Source organism: Balaenoptera ricei, chromosome 15 (genome assembly GCF_028023285.1).
Source record: "Balaenoptera ricei isolate mBalRic1 chromosome 15, mBalRic1.hap2, whole genome shotgun sequence".
Lineage (NCBI taxonomy): Eukaryota > Metazoa > Chordata > Mammalia > Artiodactyla > Balaenopteridae > Balaenoptera > Balaenoptera ricei.
In genome coordinates this window covers 50,095,100-50,109,002 of record NC_082653.1, presented here as the reverse complement: position 1 = coordinate 50,109,002, position 13,903 = coordinate 50,095,100, and the positions used below count along the sequence as shown (strand labels likewise).

Genomic DNA, 13,903 nt, shown 5'->3' with positions numbered 1-13,903 from the left:
TCTAAATTGACTTATTTGATGCTCTTCAGATCTATTTTTCTAAAGGCTTAGATTTTTATCTCTGTTGCTGCTTTTGAAATGCTCTCCATGATTGTGAATCCATTGAATGTAATTTTCACATTTGGTGCCATTTTTCTCAAATGACAATACAGGGCAGGAAGAACCACTTGGTATTTCTTCATACCAGCCTAGTACTTTGATTCAAAATATGGGTAAAATATAAGGAGGTAAGAGAAAGGAAGAGTTGAAGGTCTCTGAGTAAGAAAACCTTGTGTTAGAATCAAATAGATGGACTATAAGGGGTAAGCAGTAGAGTAAGATAGGGTGATTTTTTTTTTTTTTTAATCTTGGCAGAAATGAGCCTCTGAGCAGTAAAGAACTGAGGAAAATAGAGTAGCTCAGTTCCCTTTTATTAATACTTTTCCAGAAACTTTGTTTCTACTCTGGCCCCTTTCATCTTTAGCCTATGTCCTAGCACCTTCTCAGCGTCTCACTTAGCTTTTCTTAAAGAAATTCAAGTAATAATAATACAAATAATAATAATAACTGCATACAGATTTCTTGTGCTTGTATCAAAGTCTTCAGTAATCCCTACATTTTTACTTGGCAATGCTTGAAAGGGCTTTTGGGGAGCCAACTCTGTCAACAATGAGATCTGTTTCAAAGACAGTGTGTCCTGTGGCATTGTGTATTCATTTCTACCATTAGTGTTTTTCTTGTGTAGATTCTAACTTCATGCTAAAGTGAAAAGGAGGAAGTCTGAAACACACACATAGGTAATGTGTCAATATTATAATCTCTCTCTCTCTCTCTCCCCCTTGCTCCTTCCTCCCTCTCCCTCTCTCTGGATGTATTGCATACACTTAAGCCTCTAGGCAAAAAATTCTCTTACCTCTTATCCAAGTAAGGCAGGATTTTGGACTTTGCAGCTACACAGTCAAGATTGAGCTACACAGTCAAGATCTGTGTACATACTCTGTAACTCAACACTATTTGAGTTGCTTTAAGACAATCACTCTCATTTTGTTGCAGACATCGCCTCCCTGCTTCCTCTCGCTAGGGCAGGAAGAAGTCAGTAGTAAGCAGTTCCTAGACTGTGAGTGCACGTTTCTTAACTGGATAACTTAGTTGACCCTTTGCCACTTGGCCTGAATTCGCCCCAGTCGAGGACGCTCAACCAGCCTCGGCCCAGTGCCTGGGATCTGTGGCTGCGCCTTTCCCAAAGCGCAGCCTGGCTGTCCTTGCGCAACGTCCTCAAGTCTGGGGGTGCACCTCGCGGCATGGCGATCCCGGCCGCGGCTTTCTTGAAGGCAGTCTCAGCGGAGCAGCCCAGACTTCTGGAGGGGTCTCATCTCTTCACACTTACTGATGGGGGGCGAGCCTGATCTCCTGCCAGGCTTCCCAGCTGTTTAGTTCCAGACCCGCCTGGAGCCTACAAAATAATTAAAAAATAGCTCGCTTCTGCACTCTCGCCCCCATGAGTCACCCCAGGAAGGCTACTTTCCCCAACGCCCCCCTCCCCTGCCAGGAAGGGGAGCAGCCCTGCCCTGGGATTTGCCCAAAGTGGCGGGAGGAGGGTTGATGTTTGCTTTGTTATTGAGAGAAGGGGAAGCAAGTATGCCTTGAGTGCTTGTGTGTGTGTGTGTGTGTGTGTGAGTGTGTGTGTGTGTGTGTGTGCGCGTGTGAGAGAGAGAGAGAGAGAGAGAGAGAGAGAGTTGTTTTGCAGCAGAAGATAAACAGGGAAGAAGAACCGAGAGAGGCCGGTGCCCCAGCTCCCCTCGGGGCCTCAGAGAGCGGCACACACAGTAATTCCCTTTCCAGAGCCCTGCAGATTTCCACAAACAATGACATCACTCCGGCGCCGCCGACCAGATTACAGCTGGGGGGATTTTCCTGGGAGCGCGCGGGCCCGGGTGGAGGTGGAGGCGCTCTCCAGGGTGCTGAAAGGGGCGGGGGCGCGGGCTCGCCGCGCGGCGCCCCCCGCCGGCGGAGGCGGACCTGCCCGGCCGGGGGCGGGCAGGGGCGGGCCCGGGGCGGCCCAGGGCGGGACCCGCCGCTTCTGCAGCCCTCATTGGCTGCCGGCGGGCGCACGTCACCCAGGCTGGAGCCTTCCTCCCGCCCCAGTGGAATTGGAGCTGAGGAGGAGCTGAAAATGCAGATTTAGCATCAGGCACAGATACACTCGCTCTTTCTCTGAGATACACACAGCTCTCCACATTAGCACCTCTGCGAGCAAGCCGGGCTGCCTGACTGCACGGCTTCCCCGCCAGGCAGATGCTAGAGAACACACACTGATTTGCTCCTTTCCAAACCCCTAGTCAGTGTTTTTCTCTACACAAAGATTTTTTAAAAACAAGCAACAACAAAAACTATATATATATTTTTTTTCTTTTTTTTTTTTTTTATTTGCACCTTCCTTGCGGGACCACTGCTCCGCCAGCCTGCGCGCCTCCTAACCACTTTTCACTCCCAAAGAAAGATGAAAGGTGGCTGTGTCTCCCAGTGGAAGGCGGCCGCCGGGTTCCTCTTCTGTGTCATGGTTTTTGCATCTGCCGAGAGACCGGTCTTCACGAATCATTTTCTTGTGGAGTTGCATAAAGGAGGAGAGGAAGAAGCTCGCCAAGTTGCAGCAGAACACGGTTTTGGAGTCCGAAAGGTAAGACCTCTCTTGCATTTCGCATGTTGTTTCAAAACGGGGGCAGCCCTGCGCAATCTCATTGCAGATTTGCAAGTTTTCTTTCTTGCGCGATGCAGATATTCTGCCATCGGCTCTTTAACACAACGTTGCCTCCGGTGATCTTTCACGGGTTATGTAATTAAAATGCCCTTCAAATTGAACTCGTAAGGTCATAAAAACAATTTATTGCTCTTTGACTTGGGGGCGAAAACAGGATAACACCTTTCAAACAATGAGGTGCGCCCGGGCTGCTGTCCGAGCTACCAAGTTCTCAAGGCTGCCTGGGGATGAGGTAGGAAGTGCTGAACAGCTGGGCTTGGCGTTGGCAGACTCGTCAGGGATGTTTCCCCCGCCCCTGCCTCCCGGAGAACGGGTAGTTTCCGACGCACAAGGCTGGAAGCTTGGACACTGCGATTCGTCTCCGCGCTTTTCGAACCCGGCGCCAGGAGGACTTCCCTCCCTGACTCCTGTCCCAGCTCTTTTCCAGGGAAGACAGCTCCCTGGCTCCAGGAGACTTGGAGACAGAACTGGTTTTTCTTTCCAAAATCGGGGCTGAACTTCCCCCGCCCCCGCCCACGCCCGCCCACCCCGAAGCGTACTCATCTCTCTAGCTCTCAACTCGCAGCTGTAGACGCTGGAGAGGTAGATTTTGAGGGTAGTTCCCTACGGAGAACTCGGGGTGTCTCTCCTGGTATGTGGGCGGCCAACTTGGCTTTCCCACAAGAAAGCGGGGATCCCCGTTCCAAGAAGTTGTCAGAGTTCAACCGTTTGGGCAGCTGGATGAGGTCCCCAGCCTCGGATGCCTCGGGGCTCCTTTGGAGACGCCAGGGTACCCAGTCTGGGAGGGAAGGGAGTGGAGAGCGCCGGATGGGGGCCGTGGCTGACCTACCTGCTTCCTGCGAAATATCTCGCCAGGGATCTCAAGTGTCCTTAGGGGACCTGGCGAGGGGTGCGGTGGAGTGAGGGTGCAAGGAGAGACCGGGGCGAGCTGAACCTGGAGGACGGGAGGGATGCGATCTGTCGACCAGAGCGCTGACCGGGGGGAGGTCTGTGGGATTCCGGGTCCCGTTTCCTCCCTCCTGATCCCAGGAGAGAACCTAGAGTTGAGCGGTGGGTGCTTCTGTGCTGCTCTTGCCTCGCAAGGGCAGCGCGAACTGGGACTCAGTCCCTTCGGTCCGGACTTCCCACGTCTCCAGCCTCCCTCCCAGCCGCCGCAAGGCTCCTTCACCTGCTGCGGGTTCTCCCGCCTCCGCAGGGCGTTGGCCACCGCGATTTCGACCCCAAATGGGTTTGACAAGTGAGTTTGACAGAGGTCTGGGAGGCGGCGCCGGGTCTGCCTGTGGCGCGCGGGCGGGTCCCGCAGAGGGACTTGTTGCTCCCGGGAAGCGTGTGGGTGGAGCAGGGGAGAGGAGACGCCAGCTGAGGGTGCAACCCGCCGCCGCTCTAGCCCAGGGCCCGGGGGCTGTTTACAGAGTGCCGCCAATACAGTAAACAAGGAGACCCTCCTTCCTTCCCACCCTTACCCCTGTCCCAAACTTGGCAAGATCCAGGACCCAGGCGCCATAAATATAGTAGTGATTATTATTAGCTGACAGTTATAGGACACCTTTATGTGATGCAGTCCTTACTTTTCTTTAATAACGCTCAACAACTCTGAGGAAGCTACTCTTCTTTAATACTTTTCTTTAATACTCTCAACAACTCTGAGGAAGCTACTATTATTCAATTAAGCCGATGGTTCTGATAAGGAAATTGGTTCAGATAAAGGCCCAAGATGAAAACAGCCAAGAACTTACACCCAGATCTTTCAGAGATGAACTTATGTTCTTCACCCCTTAGTACATGCCACACCAAGCTAAGTGCTCTGCAGGGTACGTTGGCCTTTAGGGTATGCTGAAAAGGGATGTGGCATCAGGTTCTTTAAAAAGGCTCTTAAAAAAACAAAAGCAAAACAAAAGCTCTGTGAAAGGGCTGCGGTTGATGCAGAAATACCTGTTACTCTCTCCCCATACCAGGGCCCTTTCCATGGGGTGGGCAGACAGCACTATCCTCTTTACTTCCGCTTTTGAAAATATGCCCTTAGCGTTTGATCTTAGAGATGTAACCAAATCTAGGTGTAGCTGAGACCGATAACGGCGTAACATATTTTCTCCAGGAAGCTTACTTCTTTTTTGTATAGAGGTGAACAGCCTAATGAAGGATTTTTAAAGTTTTGGTGATGGAACTTGAACAAGGAGGTGTAGAGACAATCTCACCATAAATGAATCTGAATCCTCTCAATACACTTACCTTAAAATCTCAGGGAACTCATACTTTGGGGCGAAATCAGATACCTAAGCCTCTTTCCCATCCTTTCTTGGAGAGGAGCCCACTGGTTTTGCATTACAGTCTCAAACGGGCAGTTCCCATCCAGGAGAAATGGGCTTTTTAACCTTGCCATCTCCTACTTACCTGTCCATAACCTCTCAGAAGTACTCTTATCCAAATGATTTTTGCTCTGATACATATTTAAGTAAACATCAGTCTATGGCAAGAGACTTCTGATGAATTGTTGCACGAAGCTACACTTGTCTGGAATAAACCCTCTTTTCCTCCTTTGGATCCATGTCCACCCATCCCCCAAGACTGAGCTCCAAACTTTCCCTGATGCCATGAGCTTTCCCTTCTCCAAATTCCTGTGGGATTAAAAAGCAAAGACTACATGACATAAGCTAGGACATTTCATTACTTGTCCTCTAGTCAGTTCATATATGTAAGTAAATATGGGTGTAAGTATTGTCTACCCACTTAAAAGTTAAACATTCAGGGATGGGATCTTCTATATTTCTGGTTTCCTCACCAGAGCCAGCATATTATTGCCAGGCTGTAAGAAAACTTCCTTAGTTTTATTTATTCCTCCAGGTCTCCCAAACACTGTCCCGTCTTCTTTTCGTCATGCTGTACTGTACTTTTGTCAACATTTCTTATTCATTTTTTCATTTTAAACCCCCAATACCTCCTTCTCCTTCCTCTTTCTAACACCTAGGATACCTCCCAACCCCCTACCACCCCATCCTTCCAGACGCTCAGTGTCAGACAGCAAAGATTGTCAGTAATTATTTATTCATATGAAAAAAGGGAGGGACCTACTATTTTACAAAGTTATCTCATCTAACCTCACGACTCTGTGAGGTAGAAATTATTGGCATCAGCTCTGATTCTCAGATGAAAATCTTAAAGCTCTAAGAGGTTAAAAGTAACTGCTTATATCTGGAAAGTGAAAAAAACTCAGATTTAAAGCCAAAATAATTTTGTTTTTCTATCATGCTGCCTCCAGGAAGCCTTCCGTGACTGCCAAGAACTCTGCCTTTTGGGCACCATTTTAGAGTTCAGATATTTTTCCTTTCCTTTATTTCTTTTTTCTACAATATATTTAACACTTATTTGGTATTAACATATGTTGTTAACCAATGTGTATGAGTATACACTTCTTCAGATAAGTTGTAAATCTCCCAAGAGACAATATATTATGTCTTTTTATAACCTCTATATTTAGCACAGTGTCCTATATATAAGGTACTCAATGAATATTTGTTGATTATTTTGCCTAACTCTTACAAGACCATGAGCAAACAATTATATTTCCTCTCTCAAAAGGAATAAAAATACCTATAACTTTACCCTCAGAAAGGTGTGTTGAGACTAAAACTTTCTATTTTATCATGATGTGGCCCAAAGATGTAAGTTCACCAGAGAAGATGCATATGTCTAGGAGAATGAGTGAGTTTGCAATAATGACAAAGACGTTATTCTAAAGATTGCCTTAAAATTCTCAATACACTACTAATTTTAATTCCTTTGAAAAAGAAAATGAAAATTATTTATTAATGTGTTGAGGGTTGGCCAAAAATCATGTGAGAATTAAGGTAGAAATCCAAACAACTGACAATTAAGTTTTTTTCTTTTACTATAATATGTTTTATTTTTTATCCATGTAGAACTGAGGCTAGGATGATTAAACAAGTAAAATCATGTGACTGCTCTTATATGTATAATTGTTAAAAAATTTTTTTAATCTAATAATTGTGCTGTTATGTAATGAAAGAATAAACTTCTGGTCATTTTAATTTTATTGAAGTATAATATAATTTAGGAAAGAGCATAACTTGATAAATTTTCATGAACTGGGCACACATGTGTAACCAGCACCTAAATCAAGAGATAAAATATTATCAGCATTCCATAAGTCCCCCTCTTGCTCACTTGGGTAGTTTTTTAGCTTTAGGTTTGTAGGAGTTCTTTACCTATTATGGATAGGAATCTTTTGTCAGATATATGTATTTTGAATATTTATTCTCACCCTTTTAATGGTGTTTTAATGTCCCAACAATATTGAATCCATATTATATAATTTTACTTTCACTTCCACACACAATCAATTGTCAGTCAAAAGAATTCTCTAACCATATTCCCCCGTCCTCTTAACGTAGTTTGGGGGACGAAGGCAGAAATAACAGGAAAAAGATTTGATCCTAAGTATTTCCAAAAGGATTCCTATCTTAAAAACCCTTAAGGGACAGTTTTTCTGGAACTACAAGATCTACTATCATGATAGCTAAAGGGAAAGAGCCCAGAAACCCATTTCCCCAACATGACTGCCATGAGTTCCTTTTGGACCCCAACTTAATACATTATGCCTTAGGTCAAGTCCAAGTTCATCCCTCATGCCTTCTCTGGTTGTTTTCTATCTCTTTGGAACTTCTATTGCATATAATCTGTTCCTTTCCCTTGGACCAGTCACCAGTCATATCTGTCACAGCACTCGCCATGCCCAAAGCCCCTCTGTGGCTGAAGGAAACCAGGAACAGTGATGTTAAAAGGTAAAGATGACAGGATTTGGATTAGACAGCACCGGAAACTTGGCTAAGTTATGAAATCCCTCAGAGGCTTATTTTATTTGAAATGGTTAACAAAATATGGGGGTTGTGAAAAATCAATAATATAGTGCATGTAAGGTTCTGGACACAGTGCTGAGTGCATAGAATAAAAACCTATTATTGGTAGTAGTAATAATAATAAGGTGATGACCTAGCCACATTTTTTTTTTTTTTACTCAAGAAAGCAGTTGTGGGTTATACTTTCTCAGGAGTGACAACTGATTGAGTGAGGAATAGACACTCAACCCAATGGCAACCCATCCATGAGTCAACCATGGTCCATGAGATGGCCTGGCCCAAATAATTCAGTGGTCTACAATTTGTTACAGACCATGGTAATTATCTCAACCAATCATACTGGCTTCTTTAGGAAATGTGACCCATTAGTTGCTATAGAATGGAGAATGGAGTCTAGTTGGCATGAGAAAGCCCATCCAGGTTGTGGGAGATGCAAACATTGCATCTGAGTTTCTAATAACTTCCAGCCCAAATTCCCAGCCAAAGAACTCTGTGACAGAGGCTTAAAGCTAGTCACAAAACTAATTTCCTCTTCTACAGGAGCCACAGAAAGACCACATTTCCCAGCCTGCTTTGCAGGTAGGTGTGGTCATATGACAATTCCAGACAATGTATTGTAAGCAGAAGTGATGTGCTTTTCTTGTATGCCTGATGCATAAAAACTCCGTGTAGGTTGATTTTCCACACTCTTTTCTATTCTGAGGCTTGATGTGATTGAGAACAGTAACTCTGGAAGCAAATGCTAAAGATGGCAGAGTCACAACATGAAAGGAGCCCAGGTCCCTGATTCCTGACTTAGAATTTCTCATTCCTTACGTGAAGCAGAAATTAAACTATTACATTAAGGCACTGAGATTTGGGAGTTTATCTTTAGAACAACCAGTATTACCTAAACCAATACATTCTCCATAAATATTCCTTTTCTCAAGCTGTTGAAATGACTCTCCAAACTTTGCAACCAAACCAAGGCAAATCACAACAACAATAATCTAAAAGCTTATGAGAGTTCTTAGATTTTCATCTCATAACATCAACCAACTTTTCAGGTCTTTGTGACTTGTCTTCTCCAGCAAGAATATAAAATCCATTCAACTCTCTGTTGCTCGCACTGGCAACCAGTATGCCCTACTCATAGTAGATACTCATTCTGTGCTTCTCGACTGATAAAGACACTTGGGTCACAAGATGATGGTTTAAGCCGTCACCTCAGAGAGAAAGTACTTGAAGAACTAGTCTTAAGAAACTACCCCTGTAATATCCATTTCTTAATAGGCAGAAATTTAGCTAGGAAATAGAAGTAGTTAACAACCAGCAAATCACTGACTGACAGACTCCTGTTTTTCCCTAAAATTCCCAACTTAGAAATTATCAATAGTAGAATACATGAGTTCTTTGAGCAGAGAAAATAAAGCCTGCAGTTAAAACTTGATAAATACAAAAGAAGGGGGGAAATTACACCTCTTTTTCTCAAATGAATGACTATCTAGAAATCAATTTCTATTTCAAAAGGTCTTATTAGTTGTAGACCATAATGTTATAGCACATCAGAGAGTAATGCTGATAGTTAAATTTGCAATAGTTATATATTCAGCTATAACTGCTCAGAGAAGTCAGGCTTAAAAATAAAACGTGAAACCTGAAGTTCAAATGTTTTCCCCTCACTACAGCAGTGGCTTTATTTTACATTTGAGCTCAGGTTCATCATTTTGAACAGAAACACTGTACTAAATTTCTGGAATATATTAGTTGAGATTCAAAGAATCACAGGGCAGTTGAAAAACAGGAATTACAGCTTGACTTTGTCTACTAAGATGTATTTGTTATAGCTAAAGATGATTCAGTGGCTAAAATCCTCTAATGGTTAGGGAATCAAGAAATTAAATCTGAGTTAACTCTCTTCTGTCCTAAATGTAATGATTGCATATTAATCGATTGCTTCTACATGAGGTATATAGAAAAAGCAATAAACTTTTGCAGTAAACTCTCTTGACAAATTGTTTTTGTCCCTAAAGCTCATTTGACCATGGCTTTTTGGATAATGTTGTGATATGTTGAGATCCTCTGATGAGAATAATTGAAAATAATAAACTCTTAGGTTGAAAGTGAAACATTGACACAAACTGTTAATTTTCTGATATAGAGTGAAATAGACTTAAGAATGTTACAACATGCTGATAGTTTCCCCATTAGAAAGTTGACAAGAACATGAAGAAAACTGTAGGATCCTAGAGTGGCCCTTCATTTATAACTTTAAATGTGGCATTGACTCCCCTAAACACCCAATTCTTCTCCTAGTTTTTCTTAAATTCTAATTTCATCACAAGTCCTTTTACCAGAACTTCTTCAGTCCCAAATTCTTCATTTTCATTCATCTCTTGGTTAGCTGGGTTTTATTGAAAAGCGAAGGGATTAGCCTGTACATGAAAAAGGAACTCTCCTCTCTTTGAGATAAAAGAGAGAAGAATGAGCAGATGAAGTTCAGTTTTTAGGTCACAGAGGAGGATATCAGGAGAATATCCACTTAGGAGTCACAGTTATTTCAAAGGTGTAGGAGGCAAGGTCAATTCTTAGAGTGAGGGAAGTGGTGCTGGGTTGGGGGCTTCAAAAGAGATAAAATTTTGTGCTCTGCAAATGGGGATGGGAGAGGATTCTGACAAAGGACCGGTAATGACTTATGGCCAGTACTGAGGGGCCAAGTGGGAGAGCATGGATTTATAGCAGCAGCAACTGAGTCATTTTCTTCAATAGCACTCAAGTGGGGGTGGTGGAAGTAGGGAGAGAAGGAAATGGAGTTTTAAAAAATGGAATATCCATAAAATAGAAGAGAAGGTTAATTGGGATTAGTAGTGAGAGAGCTGAAAGGGAGAAAGCTATGGTTAGTGAGTAGGGTGTTGGAACTCAAGACTCCCAAAATTGAGCATTTCCAGACAATGATGAGGTCCATGGAGGTGAGTTACCAAAGCCAAAAAGAGGTGAAGGTGGTCAAGGAGCTGAAAGTCAAATGCACAAGCATCCATCCTCGTGCACCTCAGTCGTGCCAAAGCTAAATAGCATTGCCAAGGGAGAGTGTGGAGAGAAAACGAAGAGAAGAGGTTCTAGCACAAAATCTTGGAGAACTTTGGGCGTGGAGGGAGAAAGAGGAGACGGAACTTGGACAGTTAGGGATATGGAAGATTCATTGAGAAAGTGCAGGGCTGTGAAAGGAATGGAGATGAGGATTAAGAAAGAATGGGGCAACGGTGGCCACTGGTTTTGGAGATGAAGTCATTGGTGCGATTGGAGGAGGCACCTTAGCACGTGGGAAGAGGAGAAGTACAATATGTCGGTTTGGGTCCCCAGGAGCAGTCCCTGGGACAAGGATTAAATGCAAGTTGTTTATCCAAGGCATGATTCTAGGAAATACCGGTAGGGGAGTGGGGAATTGAGACCGGGAAGGGAAGGCAGGAATTAAGGGTGTATTATAGCACAAGTTGTCACTGTGGGTAACCGGGGCTCAATCCCACCAGGAAACTCTGGGAGATGGTTTAGAACACGTCTGAGAGTCATCCTGCCTGAGGGGTGAGGGAACTGCGGTATTTATATGCCAATTGCAATCAGATAATAGTTCATGATTGATAGTTTTTCCTGGGTGGCTTTGACTCTCCAGCATTTTGACTTGGCAAATGCTCAAACAGAGCAGAATTTGGCCGCCAGAGAAAACTCTCATACAAATAGATCCAGAGGCTTTCATGCACTAAATGCTAAGGCCCAAAGGGATGTAAGCAGGAAAGTGATAGTGTCTATGACCGGAAGGAAGCCAAATTGTGAAGGCTGCAGTAAGTATGATGAAGTAGAGGTATCAAGTGTAGACAGTTCCTTCAGAAAATATAGTGGTAAAGGGAGGACAAGAAGAAAAGTATTATTATGGTGACAAATTTATTTGGTTTTAATGATTTTTATGGTAATGGTTTCTAAACACTTGTCAGACCACTTGGAGATTGGTACCCCACCAAAATACTGTGACATACTTGACTGATTATTCTAACAGATTTATCCAGACTAATTTAAATTTTAACAAATAGTAACTGAAATTATGGAATTACAGCCTGTCAGAGCAGGAAGAGACCTTGGAAAGGCATTAGTTTAACCCTTAATTTTATACATGAGGAAACGGAGATCAAACATGATGTTTATGTTCCCAACTATTTGCAATGAGCATTGGAACCCTGTTGCTCCCTGACGGTGGTTCAGACGATGCATCATCAGAACCACTGCACCAGCCTTTCACGCTGGAAGAGAGAACCAGATTGAGAGAGATTTCTATGAGTGATTAGCCATATAAACCAACCTGTTGGTTACCAGTTCATTTCAGGTCCTCCTGGTCTGCTTTTCTCAAATTTACCCCTAAAATTTTTTACAGATTCCAGTTTCCCAAACAAAACTGGGAAAGTTATAAGTTCAGGGATTCCACACCAACAACAACCTACTGGGGAATTCCCTGGCAGTCCAGTGGTTAGGACTCCGGGTTTTCACTGCAATGGACCCGGGTTCAATCAATCCCTGGTCGGGGAACTAAGATCCTGCAAGCTGCATGGTGCAGCAAAAAAACAAAAAACAAAAAACAAAAACCTATTGGATTAACACTTGGTAAAAAGCTAGAATAGGAATTTTATATTTCTTTGACTGCCCCCTTAGTGACAAGCACAGTGCTGTACTTTTAGCAAGCACTTAATAAATATCAAAATCAATGGTTAGAAAACATTCTAAAGGCTTAGCATTATCATCAGATGCTCACTAAATGACAGACAGATGTGTTATGAGATACCGCAATGAGGAAAACCACGCATGCGAGGAAACGTTATAAGAATATCCTAATTTGTATCTGTGTTAAATGACTTCAATTAATTAACTACCATTAATAGCCTAAAATTTTGTGACTTAATGAGAAATTAAGAAGCCAATGACAGAGGAGAGCAAGGAGATCCACAAATCCTATCTTTCCTTGCCCTTAGCTTGTTCTTCACTTCTGTGAAGAGGGGAAAATATCAGTTTCATCAGAAGGCTATCAGTTCTCTTCAAAAATGATGGGAGTTCAAACATAAGAAGGTAGTTGGCATGAAAGAGTCAATTCTAGTCAGTTCCTGTTGACTGTGTTTCTAGGGAGTGTCAACCAGGAATGGGAGACCAAGAGAGAGCTTGCAGAGCCTGAGATGGGGGGAGAAGGATGGGAAACAAGCCACTGTGGGTCCAGGGGCAGCACCATGGGGTGGGGTGCAGAATCAGGCCAAAGGGAACCTTGGAGAGCGTGTCTTCAGTGAGGCTTGGCACAAAGCAAATTTGGACCCAGAAGTTGAAGCCCGAAACAAGCCATTCTGGCCATTAACTTAGAAAGGAGGAAAGGACCAAAGAAAAGTTACGGAAGTTTGAAACCAATGAACAAACAAAGTAACAGGAGCACCGTCATAGCGGGGGAAGCGCAGAAGCAGAAGAATATTCCGTTCATTCAATAAACACGTACTTAGCGCATTCAATAAGCAAGTATGATATCAGGCACTGAGGCATGGACTTGGGGACAAGTAAGAAAGTTTTCAGATATTAAGGAGCAATCAAGCTCCAGTGTGCAAACCCTTTTCAAGTCTTTGGTTGTGTCACATTTATTAAGTCCCATTGGCCAATGCAAGCCATATGGCCAAGCTCAGAGTCAGTGCAGGAGGGAACTATCCTAAGGAATTGATACAGAGAGACATAAACAAACGAGGATCACTTCTGCAACATTCTCCTACTGAAGAGTTTGGGAGTTGCAGCATTTCTGAGTTATCCCATCCAAGGGTGAGGAAGCTAGGAAATGTAGCCACCAGCTCCCATTCTTCCTCGGTTGAGGGTTACACCTGAGGGGCATCAAATCCCTTGCACTTCTGCTTGCCCCAAGCAGGCCAAGCCTGCTTCCACAGTCAGAGAACACCCTCAGGCAGAGAGATGCATGAGGACTGTGGCATGTACAGGCACTGTCTATAGGGGACCTCCAGGGTAGGTAAAGGGAATGCAGGAAGGGCATCAAAACATCATCTGCTACACGGAAGGCACAGGTTAGATAAAATACAGGAATCGCAGACAAGTAGGAGTGCTCTTTATGAGCAACCAGAGTACTGGCAATATGTTTTGTGAGAGATCTGTGATATAGGACATGTGAAGCAGAAGGGAAGCCTTCACAAGGCAGGCAGTGCCAAGTCGAGGTGAGTTTGCATTGAGGCTCATAGTTTCAACAAGTTAAAATAAAAGGGAGTTTATTGAGGATGGTACAGCACGTGAAACA

At 43.7% G+C, this 13,903-nt stretch overlaps 1 protein-coding gene across 2 annotated transcripts in view; it reads left to right on the top strand.

Annotated features, from left to right (window-relative positions):
• Positions 1 to 2,479: 2,479 nt before the first annotated feature.
• Positions 2,480 to 13,903, top strand: part of PCSK2 (proprotein convertase subtilisin/kexin type 2) — a 212,884-nt gene continuing 201,460 nt past the window's right edge. For both annotated transcript variants that reach the window (XM_059896782.1, XM_059896781.1), the window contains exon 1: positions 2,480 to 2,656. In XM_059896782.1, the coding sequence (XP_059752765.1) occupies positions 2,480 to 2,656 (177 nt within the window). The remainder of the gene's footprint in view (positions 2,657 to 13,903) is intronic.